This window comes from Epargyreus clarus, unplaced genomic scaffold (genome assembly GCF_041222505.1).
Source record: "Epargyreus clarus isolate Ecla_fem2 unplaced genomic scaffold, WU_Ecla_fem_2.2 ptg000009l, whole genome shotgun sequence".
In the NCBI taxonomy this organism is placed as follows: Eukaryota; Metazoa; Arthropoda; class Insecta; order Lepidoptera; family Hesperiidae; genus Epargyreus; species Epargyreus clarus.
The window spans coordinates 699,073-724,888 of record NW_027332217.1 but is presented as its reverse complement, the minus strand read 5'-3'; the positions used below and the strand labels follow the sequence as shown (position 1 = coordinate 724,888).

The 25,816-nt window shown below is 35.5% G+C and overlaps 1 protein-coding gene across 3 annotated transcripts in view; it reads left to right on the top strand.

Moving 5' to 3' along the window:
• The window catches only part of LOC140744712 (protein Aster-B), a 55,265-nt gene that overhangs the window by 18,837 nt on the left and 10,612 nt on the right, over positions 1-25,816 (top strand). For 2 of the 3 annotated variants that reach the window (XM_073076349.1, XM_073076348.1), the window contains exons 3-14: positions 8,459-8,531; positions 8,904-8,993; positions 9,464-9,623; positions 12,262-12,419; positions 13,028-13,180; positions 16,854-16,952; positions 19,599-19,674; positions 22,514-22,607; positions 23,420-23,579; positions 24,071-24,178; positions 24,757-24,949; positions 25,552-25,680. In XM_073076349.1, the coding sequence (XP_072932450.1) occupies positions 8,459-8,531; positions 8,904-8,993; positions 9,464-9,623; positions 12,262-12,419; positions 13,028-13,180; positions 16,854-16,952; positions 19,599-19,674; positions 22,514-22,607; positions 23,420-23,579; positions 24,071-24,178; positions 24,757-24,949; positions 25,552-25,680 (1,493 nt within the window). Of the gene's footprint in view, positions 1-8,458; positions 8,532-8,903; positions 8,994-9,463; positions 9,624-12,261; positions 12,420-13,027; positions 13,181-16,853; positions 16,953-19,598; positions 19,675-22,513; positions 22,608-23,419; positions 23,580-24,070; positions 24,179-24,756; positions 24,950-25,551; positions 25,681-25,816 lie in introns of those variants that run through there. The other variant, XM_073076347.1, reaches the window with a different exon arrangement.

The window sequence follows — 25,816 nt, the reverse complement described above, 5'->3', positions numbered from 1 at the left end:
AGTAAATGCTATTTTCAAACCGCATGTTTGCAATCTTATTATGTAAATATGTCTAATTCGTTGGCCAAGACAATAAATCGAGCCAGTCTATTAAAGGAACAAGATGCGCCGAGATTTTATTGACCTCCCGATATTTAGTTTACGAAACGTGAATCAATTAATCCTGTATCTCGCAATAAACGTTAGTTAGAAACACGTTAATGTCAATTTATTGCAGTGTTCACCGCGGAATAGCGAATATTAAACAGGGAAACAGAACCCATCGTATTCTGGTGCATTTATATCGACAGATATCGTACACAACTGTCAACGTGACAGTAATTTCTAATAATTTTCTCTCACCATTGAGAACTCTGCCATGAGGCGGGAAACATAAAAAAGCACAACTTCATCTTTTCAAAGATCTTTACGTTCCCTTGGGAGAGACATACTGTTATTGGGATTCTAACCGCACTAAGACGCCTGCTAAAATGAGATACACTATCGTAGATCCCCGTTCCCGTCTTACTGACCCCTAATTCTTTCTTCGCCTTAGCCCTTGCAGGTCGTCGTCGACCACGGGGGGTCGATATAGACCACTGAGTATCGATGATTTACATTGTCCTCCATTATTCAGACAAGAGACAATTTCAAACAGACGAACCTCGGACTCCCCTAACTTTCTATTACTAGACTAGTGGTAATTTTATTTTAATGACTTCTCATTTATGCGTTAGTGTTTCGTATTATTACTAACAATACGAGTGTCGTACCGAATTTGTGCCGGATCAATTGTATGAGAGGAAACTCAACTGTAGATATTTTTTATGACACCGCAAATTGTACCTACTGATGGAAAATAATGAAACGTTAACATTCAAATTGTTTGTATGTTGGCATATATGAAATATAAATAATATTTTAAATTTATAACTTAAGGTCCGACGCAGTAAACGACCTGATGGTCTTTACCATCTGCGTTTGAATGCAGAATAACCTTAAGCTTAATCTGTGTACCTTTCTGCTTTAATATTTGGAAATTGCAATGATTTTTTGTAGCGAAAGTCAATAAGGGTAGGCCCAGGTATCTATTTGGTGCTATGGTACTTCCTCCACAAACTGTAATTAGCTCCATTTTGCCATGCTCTTTGGCAACTGCCGCCTACGACATTAACTATTATGGACCCCATATACATAGATATACCCTACCTGATAGGATGAGTTGCAACGATGAGTAAGTTGGAATGCCAGGTATAAGTGGATCCATCTTACATTACATTTAAAACTAGAACACAGAGGCGCTTAACACTGTTGTTATAAGGCAGAAAAATGTGTGGCGGTAATGTCTCCGAAGTCGCACCACGAAGACTTGTAACACTTTAAAAATATTTAAGATTTATTCATGTCTACTCAATAAAAATTCATTCAAGTAGCGTATACAATAAATCATTTTTAAGCGGAGCGTAAAAAAGAATACACAAATATGCATAACGTTATTTATCAAGGTAAATACCCGTAATATTCGTGTTTACTTTTTACAGTGTGGTTGTGTGCTCTAGATAAACGCGTGTGTTACCGACTAAATGTTGGACTTGATATTAAAAAAATAACAATTGTTATAAATAAAAGTAATATTTTATACGCGTGGTAGCGCAAAATTGCTTTTGAAAGCTGCTAAAATATAACTATACTTAATAATAACTTTTTAAAACAATTTCGTATTAAAATGTGTTCTTTTTGTGCTATACTTAAAGCCTCCCTTTAGTTGGGAGGACCCATGGGCACAGTGGGACATGGGGTCGAAAATTTATACATACATAATTATGAATGTGTTTCGTAGCATATTCTTTTATCATGGTATAGTAATGTTTATCAGACCTTGATGTAAATGTAGTGATTATAACAGCAGTCGGATGTGCCTAATTATTTTAGTATTATATCATATCTGCCTACACAAATAAAATTGTGATAAAATAATTAGATTAATAAAATATTTAGAAAACTAAAATACGAAACAAATGAAATTATTATTATTATTATTAACAAAGAAATAAATACTAATTAAATTAAATAATATTGTAAATCTGACATCAATGTTTATTTGTAAATATAAATCGGCCGCTCTCATATTCATTGCTACACCCACTGTGGGTTCATGTGTTGCTAAAATTGTAAATGATTTTTATAAAACAATTGTAAAACCATGATTGCAATAAAGTATTGAGTATTGAGTATTGATGTAGGTTTGTTGAGATTTGAAATTTACTATAATCGTTTTTTTATAATATTCACAAAAAAAGCTTTGTATAAACTGAATCTGTTTAATCAATATTTGAAATTTGAAACGACTGAATTGATTTTCTTAAGGCTTTGTCGTAAAGAATGGTTTATCTTACTGCGATTGACAAAGGCTACTTTTCATTTCGAAAATATGGTATTTAATTTAAAAAAATGACTAGTTTTACACGCGTTGCGTTTAAAAATCCTTTATCCTGAAATCCTCAAATTATATATCCTATGCTGTAAATATATGAGCATATTTCTAATGTATTTTATGTATTTTAACATCGCAATAACAATGATTAGTAACGGTTGCGATGTGGAGGTAATTAAACTGCTTATTGTATCGGACGATCGTAAAGCAATCATATCTTATCTGTAAAATTTGGTGCGACTGCGGTTTTTGCGATCAGTGTGTGCCGATGGTAGCGTGAAAAGTGGTGGATTTTGAAAATGCATGGTGTCGCCAACCATGAGAAGTTTCAAGTGCAGTTTGCTCAGTGGGATTCCATGTGGCGCGCTTCGATTCTCAGGTAATTTTGTGTTATTTACACAATCTATTGATTACACATGGCCCGTTTTATTGTTCGCTTTGTGAGTAATTGAGTATGTATGATTTGTAGGAAGTAATATTTTTGATCATGATTGTAGTGTTTTCATAAACTATATGAGGAACGTTGACCGCTCGATACAGAGAGTATAAATATGGACAAGTTTCCAAAATGTTGAAAAACAATTTAATAAAAATATTTATGGTGCAATTATTAGAATCGATTAAATTCTTTATTATCTTATTAATTTTCAGTGTTATCTTAATAACTAATATAATTCAGACAGGATTATCATTAAAAGTAAAACATGGGACAGTATGGAACTGGAGGCATAAATCTCTTCGCTTTCATTAACAAATCTATAGTTATGTATGAGAAATAATATGTAAGTTGTATGTTTGTTAAAACTTGCGATAAAAGTATTGTGTGAAGAGTATTCAGTGGCATAGATATCATTTTACGACTATTGACTCGTGGTGCTATTTTATGTTTTGAGTACAAAGAAACTCTACGACCTATACGAATATACAATATGTATTTATATTATTGTTATTATAACGTCCATAAAGACCAGAAGATCTTAAACTTTTTTATTAATAGCAAGATGAAACTTCGTAAGTACTTGAGTAGATTTATTTTGTCGTGACGGGAAGTAGCGAAAATTATCGATAAATATAACTTAACAAGCATCGACATTTTCCGAAACTGGAACTGGGGAAAGCGGCCTCTTAACTTGTAGTCTAGTGAAATTGTAGTGTAAAAATCTTTACTGACCACTGACTGAGCCATGGAGGGCAATGGCATGATGGCTACCTGATGTAAGAGGAGCTGGATTCTTCACTCATCATGATTAATCCAAATGAAACAATTACAATTAATAAAAATATTTTAATGTATAATTTGATTTTTATAAAATGTCTTAATTGAAATTCTTTAAAGTCATATTTATAGTAGAAATAAAGAATCATTTGAAATACGACACTGACTTGTAAGAATGTTACATACTCGTGGAAACTTGGTCAAGTATTTCCTGGTTTTTGTATGTGAAGCATTCTTTGTCTTCTTTGTTTGTATTTTACTGCAAATAAAAATATACGAGACCTCAGAACTATTTTCAAAGAAATTTTATATTCTTTGTATCTCGAAAATGTGTTTCGTGTGGAAGTTAAGAACATATTTTGTATCAATGTTAGTAATAAAATGGAGGATTGAAGAAATATTTATTTAATTAAACGAATTTATGTTAAGTGTATGCCGTCCGTACACATCTGCAACCAACTCTAAATAAACCAAAAAGTAGGTCATAGACACGTTGCACCCGTTATTAATAATCAATCTATATCGATCTTTGATAGATAAAACGGTGGATAGATTGAACAATACTAAATTATGTAGGGTGGCAGTTACTAAGTTATTTTAATTAAGTTTAAAGATGGTAGAAAGTTTTAGTTTGTGGTGTAATTTTGCCCGCCACACCTATTTCTGTCTAATAACACTGTTAAACGCTGTTGTGTTCCGCTTTGAAGAGTGTGGTAAGGGAGACATACTTATTTCTAGGTGTTCAAACTTTACCCTCAGGGGTAGGTATACAACTGTGGCCAATGTCAAGTAGAAATTTTATAATTTTACCTGGGGTTCATTGAAGATGCCCATGTGCGGCAGGAGCCACATACCATCAGGTGGACTGAAACGATCATGCGATCGTTTGCTACTCAAATATTATAAAAAACAAGAATTAAGTGGTAATATCGGTTCGGTGTAATGGTAACAATGAGTTTAGCAACCTAATCTGGAATGCAAATCGTCTATCCGTGGCAGAGAGGCTGGCGGGCGGCTGATCGCGATTTCCTTTGTCAGTCGGTTTGTTAATCGCGCAAGGTCAACCGCCACTCGTGAACTGTAAACGCACAGTTGCGGTTCGATAACAGAGTGCATTGCAACTTGTTTTTATGTAATAGCACATATGTTATCTAAGACGACTTTACCGACTATGGTAGATGGGGTCAGGAACAGTTCGCCCCGGAGCCGGCCGCCTCTGGTCCCGGAGGAGGGGCTTCAAATGTCTACAAGTTCCCTTGTCGACATTTGTAAAACCTGGTAAACTAAAATTAACTTCTTAGATTGGGAGCTTCATTCAACTTTTCACCCTGGGCCTCCTTCAACATTTCCACCACGGACCAACGACGAGCTTAGCCCGACACTGACGACGAACTTACCATTCCTTCACCATCGCTGAAGGATGAAGTTTTGTCCATACTAACTGGACTCTTGGCGATCCTCTATGGTTCCGTTGCAATGTAGAAAGAACTTCCTCTGAGATATTCTCAGGCGCTATGAGAGCTTTTCAAAAAATGTGCAAATAGAGCTCTTTTCCAAAGCCGGCAATACATTGGAGAATCCTCTTATGTACTACTTACCATCAGGCAGCTCGTCTACCTCATCGTTTAGTTTTAACTATAAAAAGCCCGTGGGCATCACTGATTTTATTAATCTTATACGAATTTTGGAGTTTTTGTTCATTTATTAGGATAGTATCAACTGTAATTTTCATACACGTTAAAGTCATTAATATATTTCCAACTCGTGTATCCACAACTCGTATGATTCTAACAACGTGTATTATAAAACGTAGAACTAACAAGATGCTCCACCACGAGTGCTCTCGTGTCTTCCATTCGCTACAGATTGAAGTGTGTTACGAGATAAAACACGTCTAGTTTTATATAGTAACTGAGTAAAAGTAGTTTGAACAATGTTTCTATATGAGACCATTCATTCATATAAATTACCAGTTTTCATTCATAATGTATTCACACGTTGATTCTTAAGTAGTTTGCGTAAAATTGGCCGCACGTGGACAGCATTTTTTTGCAATATCGACTACAAAATGTAATTTCGATATTTATAAATAGCTAGCAGTAATAAATTCAGCATCTGGTATTAAGTGACCGCTGTTTTCCATCTCTGTCTCCACAATCCAGAATGGCATTTTGCTGCTTGGATTGATTATAAATACGATACGCATTGCGGCTTTCTACCTCAAAATGCCTAAAACTAGGATTCCCTGTGTTCTAGATGCCATGAACACACAGTCGTCCTTACGAGTAAACAACTATTCATGCCAAGAAACATAATATATCATAATTCATTAATCATATATCTTCTTGGCAGAAGATGGACCAATGTGACCGACCGGTATAACGAGCTACCACCTGGTTCATTCATGCTTATCTATTATATTTGTCGCAGCATAAAATGTCGATAACTAATCTCGAATTTGCGTTTTCGAACATGATAATTCCCTGAGCCTGAACCCGTGTATACTTGACAATTTATCCTCCAGATTATGACCCAAGAGTACATATATTTTCTGTTATAAGGATACTAGTGATCACATTTGTTTATTTCTAAAATAGGAGTTCCAACTCCTTGACCCCTACAATGTGGATTGCTGACAGAAAGTACTGATTTTTGACCAAAACATGTCGGATGATTTCTTAATTTTGTCAATAATAAGGTATCCAAATTTTTAACGACTGTTATCGAATAATAGCAACCAGCAAAGATGGCTTATCATGCCCTTCGATACACGAAATATCTGTATGATCGTGCAATAAAACGAACAACATCGTTAACTATTGATCTACACAAGCAATAAATTGGTTCGCGATTGAACACGCGGTACTCGAGCTAAATATTTATCTTTCAAGCAAATATTAACTTTACAGGTTTTCGAACCCGGATTATTGGATAATCTTGTTGTCTTGTTAATAATGTTTATATTTTATTTTGAAATGAATAGATTGCCTTAGGTCCGTTGTTCATAATCAATCTATCCAATGTTTTGCCTACCAAAACATCAACATTTAACAATTTCTTATTATTAAAAAATCATAAATTTCAATCTTTAAAAATGTATTACTTACAGTACCTCTTTTTTTCATAACAAAACATAGTTTTGTTTCGTTTCTGAATTAAAGGTATTGTTAAATATAGTTTTAATGGAATGAATTGATATACTAATAATAGATTGTAACTTCCTTAATATTAGTTTCAATGTTAGATATTAGAGTCAAATCTCTCCGTGGCGAAAGAGGTTTTTGTGTCTGCAAGGGAACGTGACCGGCGTGACGTCACTATTTGCAATAATGCCAGCCTGAAATGCACAGTGACTCATAGAATACGCTTTTACTGCGGCCATGGGCACAACACTCAGCAGACGGTTGTCTCAGTTTCTCTCTGCTGTGGTTTAGGTGCAATGCCGTTTAGCGCAAAATAGGAGAAATTCGAGGTATACCTCTGCATGAAGTTGTTAGTTTATCTGTATGTTGACTGGATTCTTAATGTGTAATTTTTTTTAGATAATGTAGTAATTTGATATAACAGGATGTTTGACTATGTTATGGGTGCATACTACGTTTAAATAACGAAAGTTTATTCAATGACTTCTACACGCTATAGATATTTTAATGTTCGTTTTTTCATTCGTTGCATTTTTTACACATAGTTAATTAAGGAATCATGTACAATATACAGGTAAAATCATTTTTTTAATTCAAAATAGGTTCTTTACAGAACACCTTTTGAATACAACTACCACCACTTTACAAGGTGTTTCGTTATGGAGAAGAAGCGGCTAAAGAAACTCCATAACACATATCTTTTTTAAAAAATAAATGTTTTATACAATGACAAATTTAACCTAATGGTACTGCTGGAGCTACTGCTCCAGCTCCACAAGTACATCACACCGTTTTATCAGTCAAATAATTACTTAGTTTTATAGTACGCTTTTTTACATAACGTTTGTTTAACGACATGTTTAAAAATGACTTTTCTGTGAGATGTAATGAACGTTATAATTAAATGTGTAAAAAAATAGCTAACAATTTGATTACATATCACGTAGAATTTTAATTCAACTAATGAGCTACATGTACACTATCCGAGCTTCGTTCCAAACCCTGTCCCAAACCGTCAGTCAATGTACAAGGTACACTTGAATACTGTCCGTGCAAACAGGGCTATCTGCACACGTACACGTGACTCGTGTACTCGATATTGCTCGATACACTGTGACCGTTTAATTGTATCGCGCTCGCTGTGATGCCTTTGTACTTTAATTGGTCACGTGTTTTCTAAAACGAAAAACACCAATGCGTAAAAATACAGTCTAATTGAGAACTTCTCGTTTTTTTTAATAAAAAGATTGTCAGTTAATACATCGAGAGGTCAAAGTGACGAAGACGTCATTTTGGGTTTTGATTACCTACTCGAATCACACGACACCATATTAAAATCCATAAAACCGTTTAGGCCATCGCTCATGCCAAAGAAAAGGGGGTGTGCTTGTCCTTTAACATACATTACATACAGATTCATACACAATACATGTACACTTAACACACTCGAAACATCATAAAATCTACATAAAATCGGAGTTAGAGTATGTATGACTTGTTTAGAAAAAATTGATAGCGTGATTCAGGATCGCGTGGCGTCAATTGACGTGACGATTTAGGCAAATTTGGGTGTGATTGATTCGCCAAACCGCGCCCAAAACAGCAGTGCTCAGCTGCTTTATAAATGAACCACAAAGAATCCTCCTACCTTGCTGCTTGTTTATAGATGTCGTTTTCACGTTTCAGGAGCGTCTCCCGGTCCCCGTCTCCCTCACTTCGACACACGGATAGCACGTTAGACATACTAGATAATGACAAGGTAATAAAAAATTATAAGTGGTCTGTCTGATAGAGAGAAAAGAAAATATTGTATTTTCTTTTTCTAAATAAAAATCGGTTCGTAGATGTCATAATGTCCAGTTAGTTACGCAACGTTGTTAGGCACTGGTGCGCAACCGCGGATGTGTTGACCCATTATATATATTTTTTTATTTAAATCCTTAAAATAATTTCACTAAAATAAAATTTTGAACGCACCGAAAAGCGTTTTGACGTTAACTTATAATATTTCGTATGAACATAAGACTGAGTTTTACATACAGTGACAACATTTTTAATTTATTATTTTATAAAAAAATATGGACATAATATAGGCTCAATTGTATTATCTTTGCATGTATTGATCCCACAGAGCAGCGAATCGTCCTTGCACGGCGCGGGCGACGTGGCGGCCATCGTGGACGGCAACCTAGCGCCGCCCTCACTCAAATCTGACACTAAGGTATACTTTCATTGCACCCATCAACCCTTTAAAGACCACTGATAATTAGACTGCTGGGCATAGGCATCCTCTCACTGACGCCACTCCAACCGGTCCCGTTCCCTTTAAATACAGCCTTTACTACCTACCTACCTACCTACCTACCTACCTACCTACCTACCTACCTAAGTGCTAAAAATTAAGCAACTGCCATTGTCTTCGTACCTTTCATTGACATCTATGGATATCTATATTCAACCCCAGGTCAATTAGAGCCTGACCTAAAGTAGGCCACAGTTGCTACTTCTGTGGACTAAGTTGGAACGCCTCAGATAATCATGTCTCTCTTACCTCACCCTTCAAACCAGAACACAGCAGCGTTTAACACTGCCTTTATAAGGCACAAATGGAAGTGCATTCGGAGTTGAACCACAAAGGTTTCTACCATCTTCAGCTGACGAACTAACCTTTTACACTACTGTACCTTGCAGCTATCGTCTTCGAACCCAAGCACGCGCGGTGCCGATGGCGCCGCCGTTAGGACCAAGAAGAAGAGTTGGTACAACTCCCTCTACCCCACTTACAAGAATAAATCCGATGACTTCAAGCGACTCTTCAAGGACCTGCCTGATGATGAGCGGCTTATCGTTGGTAAGATACCGTGCTATACGTACGCTATAGCTAACAAACAACTTCGTTAACTGTTGCATATGTTATGTGTCATTTTGGCGCGAATATCCAGAAACGAAGTTTTTATATATAAAAAGGTTTATATGTACCCTAAATGTAGCTAACTAGCATTCAGATAAGATAAGAGTTGCAACTGATAATTAAGTTAGATCGGCTCATCGTGCGCGTACATCCAAAGAAGTATTACTTCGACGAATCGTTTCGAGGCACAATTGTAAGCTTTGGTCATCACATTTTCAACCTTACGTTTTCGGGTGGCGTGTATGTATCCCTTTGCTGTATTTGGAAAACATCGTATGTGGCCGTTTTCGTATGACGTGCGTTTTTATGAAAATACTTTATATACAGGGTGGTTTTTTAAAACGGGCCTTCAGGGCCTAATCCGAAACTATAAGGATTAGCGAAAAATGCTGAAAGGAGTTACGAGGCCGATTTTGATAAAAACTATAAATGCATCATTACTTTTAAAAAATAACTTTTTCCCTAACCGGGAATCGAACGAGTTCATTTTGAAGAAAAAAATACACTCTCTATATTATTTCACTATCTGATAGTGTTGCTTATAAGGATCAAATTCAAAAAACATATAGAACAAAAAATATGTATTTCTTTACGGTCTACAACTTTTGTTTGGAACGTTTTTCTCTAACGTTCATATTTATCGCAAAAAGCGCAAAAAACATAAAAAAGAATCGTTTTTGAGCAATTTGACCTTGAAAATATTATTTGCGGGTATTTTGAGTACGATATAAATGTGCTCATGAATAAAGGTAAGGTCTGGATTGGACCCACCCGCTCGCAGGGCGCTGCCGCGCCCTGCTCGCTTAGTTTTATATTGTCTTATATGTTCCAACCTAACCTAACCAATTCAATACGAAACACTATAGGCTAGGCTATACGCAATACTATATTATTGGCTAGGTTAGGTTGGGACAGGGAAAATTACATTACCGACTAAAGAAAACTCCGCACTATATAAATATAACGCGCGTGCTAAAATGCAATTTTCACAATTTAATTTCTCGGTAACTATGGGTATGCGCCAAAAATCCCTTTAGGGATTGTCTTCGAACATCCAAAGGAAAGTCCGAGCCAAGTTTCAAATCGATCGGACGTGGGGGTTTTCGGAAGTGCACCACATTTTTCTCCCAAACAACTGGGTTTATGCGGAAAACATACAGAACAAAAAATGTTGATCTTTTTAGCGTCTACAACTTTTGTTTGAAACATTTTTCTCTAACGTTCATGTTTGCTGCAATATACGCGGAAAACCATTAAAAAAAACATTTTTCAGCAATTTGACCTTGAAAATATAATTTGCGGGTATTTTGAGTATGATATTCTTAATTAGGGAGCCAAAATCCATATGTGTACCAAAATTCAGATCGATTGGAGGTATGTTCTAAACGGAAGTACACCCGATTTATGTATAATTCTTTAGAAACATACATAAGGCATACCATTGAAGAATTTGTTGGTTAATCAACTAATTATTCGATGTTATGACCATGTTTTACGGTTTAGTATGAGAAAGTAATAGTTTGGCAAATAAGTTACCGCCGTTTTTAGGATTATTTTTTTATTAGAAATAGATAACTGATTAAATAGTAAATTTTTATTGTGTGTTATTTACAACTTCGTTTAAACGTTAAATATGATTTTCTTTATGTCTTTGTTTAGTAATCACTCGGATTTGACTCGAAAAAGTCATTTTTGCAAATAGTTAACTTTACGTCTGTATTAAACGAAACTCCGCCCATAGCAAGTTAAATCTATTATAATGGTCCTTAAAATAACCTTAACTAAGTCGGACATAAAAATATAAATTCTTGGAGAACAAAACGTCCGCTTTCGAATGATTTGAAACATTGAACCAAAAAATTGTTAATACACGAATTGTTTAAATTGATGAATGGCGGGAACTTAACTGCCAAATTAGTATGGAAAAATATGTATTTTCTTAAAATTGAGGCTTTTCCTTTAGTTTGTAATTTATCATTACTTCCCAGATTTTGATCCTTATAAGCAACACTATCAGATAGTGGAATAATATAGAGGGTGTAATTTTTTTTCAAAATAAACTTGTCCGATTCCCAGTTAGGGAAAAAGTCATTTTAAAAAAGTAATGATGCATTTATAGTTTTTATCAAAATCGGCCTCGTAACTCCTTTCAGCATTTTTCGCTAATCCTTATAGTTTCGGATTTGGCCCTGAAGGCCCGTTTTAAAAATTCACCCTATATATTTTATCAAGAATATAATTTGGACGTTTCGGAACGTATACGTTGCTAGAAAATAGATCCTTCGACGTATCTTTAAGTTGCTAAAGAAGTATCACTTCGACGTATCGTTAACTTACCAAACACGTATCCCTTCGATATGTCGTTAAGTTGCCTAAATCGTATCCCTTCGATATGCCGTTGTGTTACCAAAGACTTATTTATCACTTAGATATGTCATTCAGGCCTAAAACATATCCCTTTGATAAACCGTTGAATTGCCAAAGAAGTGTCACTTCGATATGTAATTAAGTTGCCAAAAATCTTAAGTATCGTAATTACTTCTGCCTATATTCAACCAGATGAATGTACTGTGCGCAGACTACTCGTGCGCGCTGCAGAAGGACATCCTGGCGCACGGGCGGCTGTACGCGTCGCAGAACTACCTGTGCTTCTACGCCAGCATCTTCGGCTGGGAGACCAGCCTCACGCTGCGCTGGAAGGACGTCACCGCTATCACCAAGGAGAAGACCGCGCTGGTGAGCTGACGAAGCGGGTACCGGCTTCGATTCCCGGCCAGACAGATATCTGAATGATGAATTTAGATACCTGTTGTGGGTCTGGAAGTTTGTATGTGTCCATGGCGCCCCCGATACAGGGAATCCTAGTGTAGGTCAATGAGTTCAGAAACGGTAGGAAGGGTTTAGTTATGACAATACAGTGCTTAGAACGCTTCAAATTACAGTTACTGTATTCAAATATTAAATTTTCGTGTGTGGTTTCCATTCCTAAACAGTGTGAAAAACCGATGTGATAAAAACCTTTTTACTTTTCGGTTTTCCTAATACAATGAGAATCAAAATTACGATTTCTACGATCATACACACCCATACTATTGCCTGAGTTATCCGTTCTGTAAAATTATGAATACACAATAACAGGAAAAAACACTGACACCCAGAAAATATACCTACATTTATCATTCAAAGGCGGTTAGCGGTATATGCAAGCTTGAGCCCTCGGTGTGTCATTTTATTTCAGATATACGACTATATCACACTTATTGCACTAAAAATCTTCAATTCCTGCTATCAATATATTTAAATATAGTGTTTTTGATTTGATGAATTTTATCCCGTTCATCCAGGTGATCCCGAACGCTATCCTGGTGTGTACGGAAGGTGAGAAGAACTTTCTGACTTCGTTCTCCGGCCGCGACAAGGCATACCTGATGCTGTTCAGGATCTGGCAGAACGCGCTCATGGACCAACCCATGACCAGCCAGGAGATCTGGCAGTGGGTGAGTGACGTCTGTGATATGATGAGTGAGCGTGTCGAGAGATGGCGCTGCTAATGTTATATCACGCTATTGAAGTTTTTTAAATCAACCTCAGCTAGGACTTTAATCTTATTTGGAGTTCATTACAGATGTCTAGTAGCCATAAAGTATAAGTAAGAACCCTTTGCGGTTCGACTCCGGCGGCACCACACCTATTTCTGCCTCATAACAGCAGTGTTAAGCGCTGCTGTGTTCTGGTTTGAAGGGTGTGGTAAGAGAGACATACTTGTTCGAGGCGTTCCAGCTTAGTCCTCAGGGGTAGCGGCGCATTTGTGGCCGACCTCAGGTATGAATATCTAATCCTATCTGGGGTTGATTCCAGACGTCCATGGGCGGCAGTAGCCACTTACCAACAGGTGGACTGCATGCTCGTCTAATACTCCTATATTACATATAAAAAAGGTCGTCAACAGATGGCGCTGCTAGTACTGAATCACGCGATTGAAGTTTTTTAAATCAACCTCAGCTAGGACTTTAATCTTATCTGGAGTTCATTACAGATGTCCAGTAGCCACCTACCATAATAGGGAATGCATGTTCAAAAAAAAATTGTTGCTATCCCTAAATGCCTATTCCGAAACACCTCTGATACTTATATCACCCTTACCACTACCTTCAAACCGGAACACAAAGCAGCAGTAAAGCAACGCTGAATACTTCAGTCAATGCATAAAGGGTTTTACCACCTTCACTATACATCTATCTACGTATATTGTAAAAGAAGTTTGAAAATAAAACTGTTTAAAGTGCATACATCATTCAACCCAAGCCAAATTCTTGAGAATGTTTCCGTTGAAAAAATACAATGTATTTTTCATGAACTCCTTCATTATTATTCAGACACACTGCGATCAGATATTGAATGCCAAAATGTGTGTTTGATAGGATTCGCGCGCGTGAATCATGGAAATTTTGAAATCATACGCAATAGATTTTTTGTAGATAGATGTAAATGTTTAGGATAGAACTATATTTTTCCGGGATGAATGTAAATGTTCTTGTCTGTGTTTGTATAAAGTTCTTTATTGTCGTGTTAAAATAGTAGATCTAGCTGTTTCCAAAATTTACTCGGCATAAATAAATAAAGACATAGTTAATAACTAAAGGAATAAAATATATTTGTTTTCATGGCAATTATTATGTAAAATGTCAAAAGTTACCCCACACTCACCTAATCAGGGAACGCATGTTTTGTCCATGCTTTTTTTGATGTATAACCGCTCTCGTGGGAGCTCATAGGAATCCCTGACCCCTAAGGGGACCTCGGTTAATCTAACTGTGGTTATGCGTAAAAGACCTCTCCCCAACGGTAGAACCAGCAGCATTAGACCCAATATAATAGAATTCTTAAGGAATACCGACGCTTGTAACCCCACGGAGACCAAGTGAGTCCCAATTTAGAACTAGCTTCTTCGTTCCTTATCACAATGTCGATCCAAATCTAAATTATAATTTTCATATACTCGGTATGGCAACCATAATTTAGTTTAATTTCCTTTCTACAAGTACAATTTGATTTTCATTTCATTACATATGTGTGCTAACCCGAATATTTCCATCAATATTCCATCATCGCTGTTTACGGGTCTCGCTCAGTATGCGCATACGTTACACGTCGTCCACTACGCCGTTGCATCTCAGTAAACATACGGACGTATATTGGGATATAATAAAACATGAACAAAAGAAGTAGAAGTTATACTTCTTTAATGTTTAACATTGCCGTATAATAAGTCATATACAATAGTACGATGGTGATATAGAAATGTATTGGTTTTCTTAAGATAAATTAAAATTTATTATAGCCGAAGCATACAAGATACACATTAAGGCGCTTATTTGTTAACTTCATACTGTCGTTTCGTGTGATGACATGCGCGCTCGTTCACACTCATATTTTCTTCATAAAGAAACATCACTTCGATAAATAAATTTTTGTTAAGGTTAGTAAATTCATTTTTAAAACTTAGAAAAACATAAACATAAAAAAATACATATATGAATTTCCATAGACAGCAGTAGTTTCTTAACATAGGCCGGGTGGCTTGTAACTTTAATGCCATCTTATTGTATATTAACTATATTATATATTATTATACGTTTTATAATAATGGTTTATACCTGATAAAATATCTGATCCACAATGATAAATTGAAAAAAAAAATAGAATTAAAAAATCTATTATCATTTTACAAATTATAATTACAATTACGTAAACCACAAAAACCATGCATGGGTACATAATTTCCTCGTTAAATACTCAACGAGTTCCGCAAGTTGTTTAAGAGGATTAATTTAAAGAATAAACTTTTAATGAATATTTTTTATTGTCGCGTACGTTCGTAAGCAGCGTATGTTGAACAAGGACGTCGTTCAGTCGGTTACACGGGGGATATCGGTCGCACGTTCGCACTAATGTGAGGAATAGTACCCAATTCAGTACTTTTGTGATAGTAGCTGGTAGTTGTGACCTTCTGTATAATGCTTTCACCGTGTTGTGAACTGTATCGCTGAGATATAACTGGAGGATTTTTGGTGTGTTATTTACGTATATATTTTTTGTAAGTTTGAGGAAATATTGCGTTTAATTTTGCTTAAGTTTAACTAAATGTTACAATGGTATTACATTGTTAAATTTATTTTCGTTTGTTTTCATTATCATTTTTTAATCAAATACGTATTAGATATTTAACACTTTAGCATAATATAAAAAATAAGCAGTATACTGCTTATATAACGAACGGAAAATTGATATGAAATAAATAGGTAAATATGTTTTGAATAGGTAAAAATGATATTTGAAGGCTTGTTGTTGTTTTGTTCTGGCCGCGAAATAATTACGTAGTTAACGGTCATCTACTAATGCTAATTATTAACGGGGAAAACATTAGACGCTAGTGCGAAAAGTGTTTTAAAACATATAAAAAATAATTCTTATCTGTTTTAATTTTTTCCTTATTATTTTTTGTTCTCATGCCTAATTATATTACCACCTTGGCCGTGTTTTTTTTATAAGTCAAAGTACATTTAACAAGGTACTTACAAAAATAAAACGATCAATTTCCAAGAAGATCTGTTAAATATCATATATTTTTCTTATAATTTTGGTATTTTAATTTTAAATTGACTACGGTGGGCAATGGCGAAAAATGAATGTAAGGAAAATATAGATGTACATTCTTAAGTTATTTGTACAAAATTGTACAGTACTTATTAATGCAGTTGCGCATAGATAACACAGGTCATTGGAGAAAGAAGCATGCAAAACAGGTGTATGTAAGTTGTCATAGTCTTGTGTGTATGAGTGTACAGTCATCTCTCTTTTATTGATGTATTTTATTATTCTTTTTTATTAATTGTTCCGTACGTTAAGATTAGGTAGTCGATAACGGACCTATTATTCTAAAGGCTTCTTTATCAATATTTCTTTATAATATACGATATCAATCATAGTCATGTCGATGATGCCAATCTTTCAGTGTGTGCACTGCACGTATTACGATGGAATTTACATTAGACAAATCTGCATTATATTTCGAAAACATACATATTTATCATCGCGATACTTGGACGGAGTAGTCTGAGAAACGTCCGAGAGAGCGAGACAGATAATTGAGAATGTTGCGCGTGTCAGGTGCACACGTGCTACGGGGACGAGCTGGGCTTCAACTCGGACGACGAGGGCTACGCGCGCGACTGCGGCGACGAGCCGCCGCCGCCGGACACCTCCGAGGTAATACTCACACGCTTTATGTTTTTTTTTCTAATATGGAAGTTGCTGAGAAACATGCTGACAATATTATGATGGCCGTGTGGCAGAGCGGTCACCATACCGATCTGACGGATTCGAAGGAAAAAAATGTAGACTACTACATATTTGTAGGATATGTAGTAATCGAATAGACGAATCACCTCGCTTTAATATTGACGTATAGTCTGATTCATAATTAGGTGTCCAAAATGTAAACAAACAAATGCCACTGTCAAAATTAACAAGAAACAAAACTTTAACAAACTCAACAAAAAACGAAAACTTTACAATTATTCACAATTTAACAAACGCGCTATGAAAACGATAATACATTCGAGTTCAATTATAATCACGAAAATGAATAACATCAGCTACGAAACTTAAAAATGACGGTACAAGAAATGTTCTGGGTTCCGATTGTGTTACCATTATCACATTTTAATTTTCTACCATAAACCTTGTTTTTTATTATTATGTATTACTGTATGGAACGAAATTGAGCTAATATAAATATTAGAAAATGTGAATTGATCTTAATTTTTTTAGATTATTACTTTATTACTGTTGTATTAATTTAATATTGTCAAAAATAAGAAACTACCATTTGAAACGAATTTTCTTGATAGGTCAACACCTTTGTTTACATTTTGGACACCTAATTATGAATCAGCCTATAGTTATCGGATAAACTAGTAATGATAACGTACTGTCCCACTGCTTGACAAAGATATCCACTGAAAATGAAAGTGGACTTAGCCGTAGTTTAGAAGTATGGAGCGGGATGACCAATTGAAAGTGTTATGGAAAATCTATCCTAATGCTTCGTTGAACAATTTATCGTCCCATTGTTCCATGTGCTTAATATGAAGCTCCGGCCAGAGTTAAAAGTAAATAAATATAAAGCATCCTTCATACCAACTAAATCGAAATATTCATATTCAAATAGTTTCCAAATGATTTAGTAGGAGAGTTATTCTCCTACTTCATTAAAACATTTTTGAACAATATTTTTAACAAAATTCAACTTCATTTGTAAAATTTTAACAAAGAATAGTCTGAAAATATATATCTAACAATAATAGTACACATTGTTTTTCCATAAAAAAAACTAATACGAAATTGTAAAACAGATATTTTTTTTTTTGGAAATCGTATAACTCTGTTGTTTACGTTTCGTGTAAAATGTTTGAATTGTAAATGAAAATGTTCAATGTCACATTTCAATACGGCGCAGTAGCGAGCGGCGGCCTGCACACTATGATTAGAGTGTCCCCATACTTGTAGACACGGAATCGTGTGGAGTTGGCACACTTTTTTACACCTAATTTCATACTAAGTTAATTTCACACTAATTTTTAAAAGACTTCAAAAAGACGTTATCTACCCCCAGAGTCCATGCTATACTTTCCTGTGTCATGGGTATTATGGACACATACAAAGAAAAATAAGCACCCAGGCACAAATATAAAATTTAAACTCATTAAGACGTGTAGCTGGATACTAAACTTTCAAGGATATATTACAGCTCACTTGCTTATTGTTATGTGGCTGCTGCGTACAACAATCAATACTAAAGTATTGGAGTGACATCTGAAAAAGACATTATATGCATAGCTAATATATGTTGTGATGTGATACTGCGTAAGTGTATCCTTAATTCCTTCACATCACACGAGATTAAAATACAACAGTTTTACCACCGGCGTTAAAAGGAAAAGGTGTCGTAGAAGGTAAACCATGAACAGTTCTACTTTTGCATATAAAAGCCATAAATATTTTAGGAACGATTCAGAGCGATTCTGTGTCGATATATGTGAGGACACCCTTCTTTGAAAACAAAAACAAGTGTTTTGTATATTTTAATACCATCACTGCCACCGAAAACTAAGTTAGAACGTCTCACATTAGCATTAAATTTTATCGTGAGATTATAAAGTGCGGCGTCGTAATCGGTAATCTATTCGATATCATATCGATATCTGTTCCCGATAAGCAAGGATTGCAACCAGTCGCCGACCACAATCCGCCATGGTTAGAGTGCTACGAAAATCTAGGAAGAAAGTATGTGTTATTTATTATTATTGCGGAAACGTATATATGATAGTAAAGTTGATTTTTTTATCAGTTATACAATGTGGATTAGGTTTATTTCTGATTATTCTACAGTTGCAATGCTCAATTGAAAATAGAGTTACGTTTTTCGGAACAAAAAACGTGTTTTATTATATAATGTAGTCAATTAAGAATTATTAATTAAAAGAATGTTATACATTTAACTCACTGAATCTCATAGCATAGGTTTATTTCATATTACAAAAGTTTTTATATATTAATTATAAACTTATTCACAAATCTCATGTTAAAAAAAATATGATATAAAAAATCATGTTTAAAAAAAATAGTTTAAGAGAGTTTTATTTATTCTCTTGTTCTTGTATGTTGATGTTTTACAAAAAAATGTAAAATGTAAAATTTAGTGAAATAACGATGCAATTAGCAAAACAAATATTATCAACCATGTGTATAGACTGAAATAAATACTTTTCAAGTTTTGCTTTTTTTGAGAACAGCCGCATTTTGAATTACAATTTGTCGATTGATGTAATATGTTTATCGGTGTGTCGGCAGGAGGCGATCGATTCGTCGTCGATGGAGGCGAGCGGCGGCGCGGGCGACCGGCCGCACGACTCCTCCCCGCTCAGAGGTATAGTCCCCGCCAAGCTGCTAGTCCGCTCTGAAGTTGTTGCGAGCAGGTGTAGTCATACAACTTGCTATGGCGACGCGACTCATTTCTATATTCAGAGCGGACTAGCAGTTTTACGCGGAGTATAACGCCCTCCCCTTACCATCTCTGCACAAGCTTTTATTTACTTTTACCTGTCCCGGTGTATGTCTGTAATGAAATCTTGCAATGCAAATTAAACCCACTTCCCGATATCCAAATGAGATGAAAATCTGATTTCCTAACAACATATTATTTCATTCACTCACACTGTTCCTCTCATAAAACCAATTTAAAAAAAGAATATTAAAAATATTATTAACATTATGTGTTAGCACCGGACAGGAGTCTTACACACACTACAACTTTGTTTTTTAAATCCCAGTTTTTAAGTATAGGAGTAGCAGACGAGCATGCAGTCCACCTGATGGTAAGTGGCTACTGCCGCCCATGGACATCTGTAATCAACCCCAGATACGATTAGATATTCCTACATGCGGTCGGCCACAGATTCGCCTATTCCTGGCCCGGTGTCCCTCTGTAATGCAATCGGGCATTCGGTCCTCTAGAAAAAACATTTTCAGGGAGAACAAAATGTCCTCTTTCGAATTATTTAAAATATTAGACAACAAAAGTTTTATATGAGAAACATTTAAATTAAAACAGAAACGGTTTTGACTGGAAACTTAACTCCCAGCCAAGCATTTCACAAATGTAATAATAAAACTGTAAAAGCTTAATAAGAATCATCTTTACCCCATTCCAAATTCAGAAGCTCTATAAGGATTATCTTTACTCCTAGGATTATAAGATAAGGAAACAACATTTAAAAAAAATCGTTACAAAGAACGCCTTATTGTATTTTAGTTGTTTGATATCCTAAAACTACTTAGTATTTAAGATGATACCTTAATCTCTTTAAATGGTGTTCTTTGTACGATAATTTTATCAAAATTCTATAGCTCATTCATACACAGTCCGAGAATAATCAGTCTATATTGAGATGTTGTTTTAAAAACTTAAACGTAGTTTAAAACGACGTGAAAAATAGTTTATTTAAAAAATATATATTTTTTTTAAATAAAAATTGAAAATGGTAAAATGTATAAGTGCGTGGCTCGTGTGTTAAAAATGGTATACAATTAATAATGTGTGGAGATCTCGAATTACTTTTGAGTACGGCGATACAAGAAGGCTGCGAACAGGCTGCAGAGGTTGTCAGTGGTACATTCTCAATTCTCATTATTATGAACTAATATAAAAAATTATAACATAAAACAGTATGGTGACTTCCCGTAACTCTCTTTGCCAAACCAGTATTTTTGCTTTATATTTTATTATTTTACTTTACGATAATTTGTAAACCATTTGGTCAAAAATTGCTGGAACAATGCAGCGAATATTAGCTCCCTTGCATTTGTAGGCGGGTGTAGTGCTGTTACCGCCTACTTATCCATAGATTTAATATAGTTGTTTTATTACAAACTAATTTTCTTGTCGAATGTGTCCAAATTAATTCGCCTAACTAATATCACATAACATTATTTTCTCGCCGAATGTTTTCAAATATATTCGCCCAGTTGACTAAGGCCAATCAGTCCCCTTAGCCGGGATTGTCCGGTAGTAAGTTAATATAAATATTGTTATTAATTTTGCATTATGAATTCATTTTATATTTTGTCACCTAGCATTTCCCATGGGGCCGTTGACTAATGCCGCACTTGAAGTTATCATGAGTTTATCGATATGAGATTTATTCAAGTAGCTTTGATTAATAAACCCTTCCCTTTGTATTAACAACATTATATTATATGTTTATTCTCTCCAAGTCATGCAAAATAAAATTATAAAAGTACTTTTTAACTACCACTTTCTAACTCCAACTTCAAAATTATATACGGAAACTAAATTAATGAACGTAAAACAGTTATACACATATAATACTTGCATACTAATTAGAAAAATTTTGAACAACTCACTCCATACTAACTTATCATTTACAAAAGTTAAACAAACAACGTCTCGGTCCACGCGTCGTGCGAGTTTTATAGTTACGCCTAAGATCCGAACAAATTACGGTAGGAAGACTATAAGTTACGACGGCGCACGGCTTTATAACAAATTACCCTCATCATTTAAAAAAAATAACTTCACTTAAACAATTCAAAAAATACATTACAGATCATTTTTAATTACTTTAAGATTGAAATATATACAAAATACACAATATTACAAATTAAGAACTACCTATCAACCTTATCTTATTTCATTTTTTATTTCTTTTTCTTTTTTGAGCAAATTGCATAATCTTATTTGTTTTATAGTGTAACTATCATTGTAACGAACGACAAATTGTAAAACTTTTATGATGCTATTGTTCTCAAGTAAGTGACAATGTGTCTTTTTGAGAATAAATTCATTAAACCTAAACCTAAACCTTATTACATTGTTAATTTATAATATTTTTTTATATTTTTTGGATATTAATAATAATGTTGTGTTTTGAGTAACATTTAGAGTTTTTTGATTTTTCTCTATTTTAAGTTACAAAATATGAGTCTTAAAAATATAACTCTATATATAATGACGCAATCTTGATTAACGGTACATTTTATTTTATGAATACTATATGCAACCGTACATACAATACAATACAATACAACTGATCTCGCGCGCATATTATAAATAACCACACTTCTATCAAATATACGTCATTTGTATACGTCGTCATACTTCCTACCCATAAGTCGTATTTCAATTAAATTTGTTACTAAAAAGACATGAACCGCCACGAATAACGACGAACGTTGTGTCCCCACAGTGACGAACGGCGGGCCGCGCGAGGACGAGGCGGGCGACGCGCTGCCCACGGACATGTCCGACACCAGCGACAGCGAGCCCGACAAGAACCACAAGTAACTTTATAAATATTATATTGAAATAGCACAAATATAGTCCATCTGTTTATATTATGTAGGAGTAGCAGACGAGCATGAAATTCACGGGTTTTTAAGTGGCTTCTGCCACCCATGCACATTGGACATCTGTAATCAACCTCGGATAAGATTAGACCTGAGGTCGGTCACAGATGACCTGGGAATCTTTTCTTCATATGTTTAACCTTTTGTTTATACGATCTCGTGTCTGTCTATCGCATGTCTATCAAATATAAATATCGCACATTGTCTTTATTGTTGGCCCATGGCCAGTATATAACATTTTATTTAGATAAACTACAAAGTATTTATATTTGTATTTAATGAAAACGAAAGTGCATAAAGACATCACACACGCTTACTTTGTATGCATAATACACGAATAGTATTTGGCAATATGTCTGAAACAGATGTAATTTGCTGTCACTTGGTAAAATAGCTATCAGGGTAAAGTCTGTTCTTAAGAGAACATCTTAAACGGTAATATGATTTAACTGTAATTACGGAGTAGAGGGCGCTGCTATATTACTGCCGCTGTTACTATAGTGGCGCCCTCTACTTTGACAGTATGAAAAAATCAGCCTTCAATTTATCGTTCTACCAGTTTTACTATTTACTAATACCCGCTATACTTATGTTAGCGATACTTTTTCGAAAGTTTTTAACTTTTCTAAGTTCTTTCTACTAATGCCCGCTGTTATGTTAGCGGTACTTTTACTAAACTTTATAACTTGGAATAACTTATTTGAAAATAACGTAAATGATAAAGTTTTGTAATCCTACATCCACAGTAACGGCGAAATGGAGAAGTGTACGAGCAGCCACGAGGGCAAGCTGCTGCTGCGGCAGGAGTTCCCCTTCAACATCGACCAGATGTTCACCATGATCTTCACCAACTCCAGGTTTAATTTAGAACTGCTGGCCGCCAGGAGTACCACGGACTATGTTCAGGTGACTTAAAAGAAAATTTGCGTTTCTAATTTATAAGACTGATTTTGATTTGATGAACTACTTTTGTTTGAGGGTGTATTTTTTATGTAAAAGATGTGTGGCTTGCCCAAAGTTGTAATTGACATTGACTGTTGTGACTATTTATAATGCACAAATACTACAATGAAAAATTAAATGGGCGAATACATCCCCCTCCCTTTTCTGTTCTACAAAACTACTGCATATGTTTTAACAGAACAGGAATCATAGAATGTCACTTGCAGTTTTTAAAAAACTTATACGAATATTGTAATAAATTCTTAGAATACGATATGAGTAATACGAGATGCTTCATATTCAAACTCAGGTATCAGGTATCTCTTTATCTGTTTGGGTTCGTTTATGAACGACTAATGAGTCTCCTCCATTAAGTGGAGTTCGTTTGATATTTTTATTTGGTATAATTTATTGCTTCATTCTTCGGCCGTGCTATAACTGTAGTGTGTTTACAGGCTCCTTGGCAACCGCAGAATGGGTTGAAGTGTCGACAGATCAGCTACACGTTGGGGCTGACGTCGGGGCCCATCGGACCCAAGGAGGTGCACGTTACCGAAGTACAGGTATGTAACTTACTTATACGTACTGAAGATTTTTTTTAAATCATATTACTGTTATGGTTATGTAAGGTATGCAATAAAAAGAAAATAATAATAATAAAGCTTTCTACATTCAGTCCCATGTTATATTGTACTGTACCATGGTCAATATAGAGATGATTGACGACCTGACGAGTACATGAACAGATTCGGGGATCATTATTTAGATGTTTTTTTCTGTACCGCGGATTGAACTCTGCCCTTGCATGTTAGACTGTATGGTATGGTGGCCGATATGATATGTGATAATTTTAATTTTATTACCAAAATATGATATAAGAAATAAATACGAGTAATTATATTATTACGTATCTCTAACATCTATATTTTTTTTACTATACATCTCCTTTATATTTTAATATAAATATCTTGAGATCGACATTCCATTTATGCGACACACAAGGGTCGCATACAAGTGCCTTACACCCAAATGCGTTATACGTCTGTTGTCGAAACATTTCATTGGAACTACTGCAATTCCTCATTTCCACCTCAATGCGCCACCCTCATCCCCCAAACTCATCACGTCCATTCCTCCGCAGGTGATGAACAAGTGTTCGAAGCCGGGCGCGCTGTACTCTATCGACGCTACGAGCGAGAACGCGGGCATTCCGTACGCGGACTACTTTAGTGTTCAAGTCCACTACTGCTTGCAACGCACCGCGGACTGCTCCACGAGGCTCACGCTGTACGGCTACGTCAAGTATAAGAAGACCATGTGGCCGATGATCAAGGGTGAGAATCTCTTTTGCATTGTGTATACTCGTACAGATGGCGAGATGTTGCCAATGTAATATGAAGTATATGTACTTTCTTAAAAATCTGTATTTTTCTTTAGTTTGGTATTTATCAGTCCCAGAATTTGATAATTATAGGCGACATTATCTGATGGTAGAATAATACAGGATGTCTGTCCTTTTTTTTTTTAAATGAACTCTCGATTCCTGGCTGCGGAAAAGATAAAAAAAGAAAGATGCAGCTTTAATTTTCACAAAATCGGTCTATTTATTCTTTCCGCATTTTTCGGTTATTCCTTATAGCTCCAAATTTGGCCCTGTCATTTGAAAAATTGACCCTGTATATTTTTTGTATCCTCTTGGCAGAATATAAAAATCAACATTTCCCTTAAGTGTTGATTGATATAAAATAAAATATTTATTAAAAAGCAAATACGCTTCATTTATTTCTAGCTAAAATGATGTACTAAATTATTCAAAATGCTTTATTACGATATTTAAAAAAATCGCTCCTTGATTTTTTTATGTCGTATACGTCCACATTCGCGGTCAAGTACGTGTGGCTAAGATAAGTTTGATATGTTTCAATGCGTGTTGCAGCGTTCCTGGAGAAGAACACGATGTCCGGGCTGGAGGAGTACGGGCGGCTGCTGGACAGCCGCCTCGCCGCCGAGGCGCGCCCGCCCGCGCCCGCCGCGCGCGCCCGACACCGCCGCCGCCGACACGACGGTGAGCACGCGCGCACACACACACACACACACACACACACACACACACACACTCACACACACATACACGCGCACGCACACCTCATAGACACACACACACACAGACAGAGAAGAACACGCAATCAGATCCGCGCACA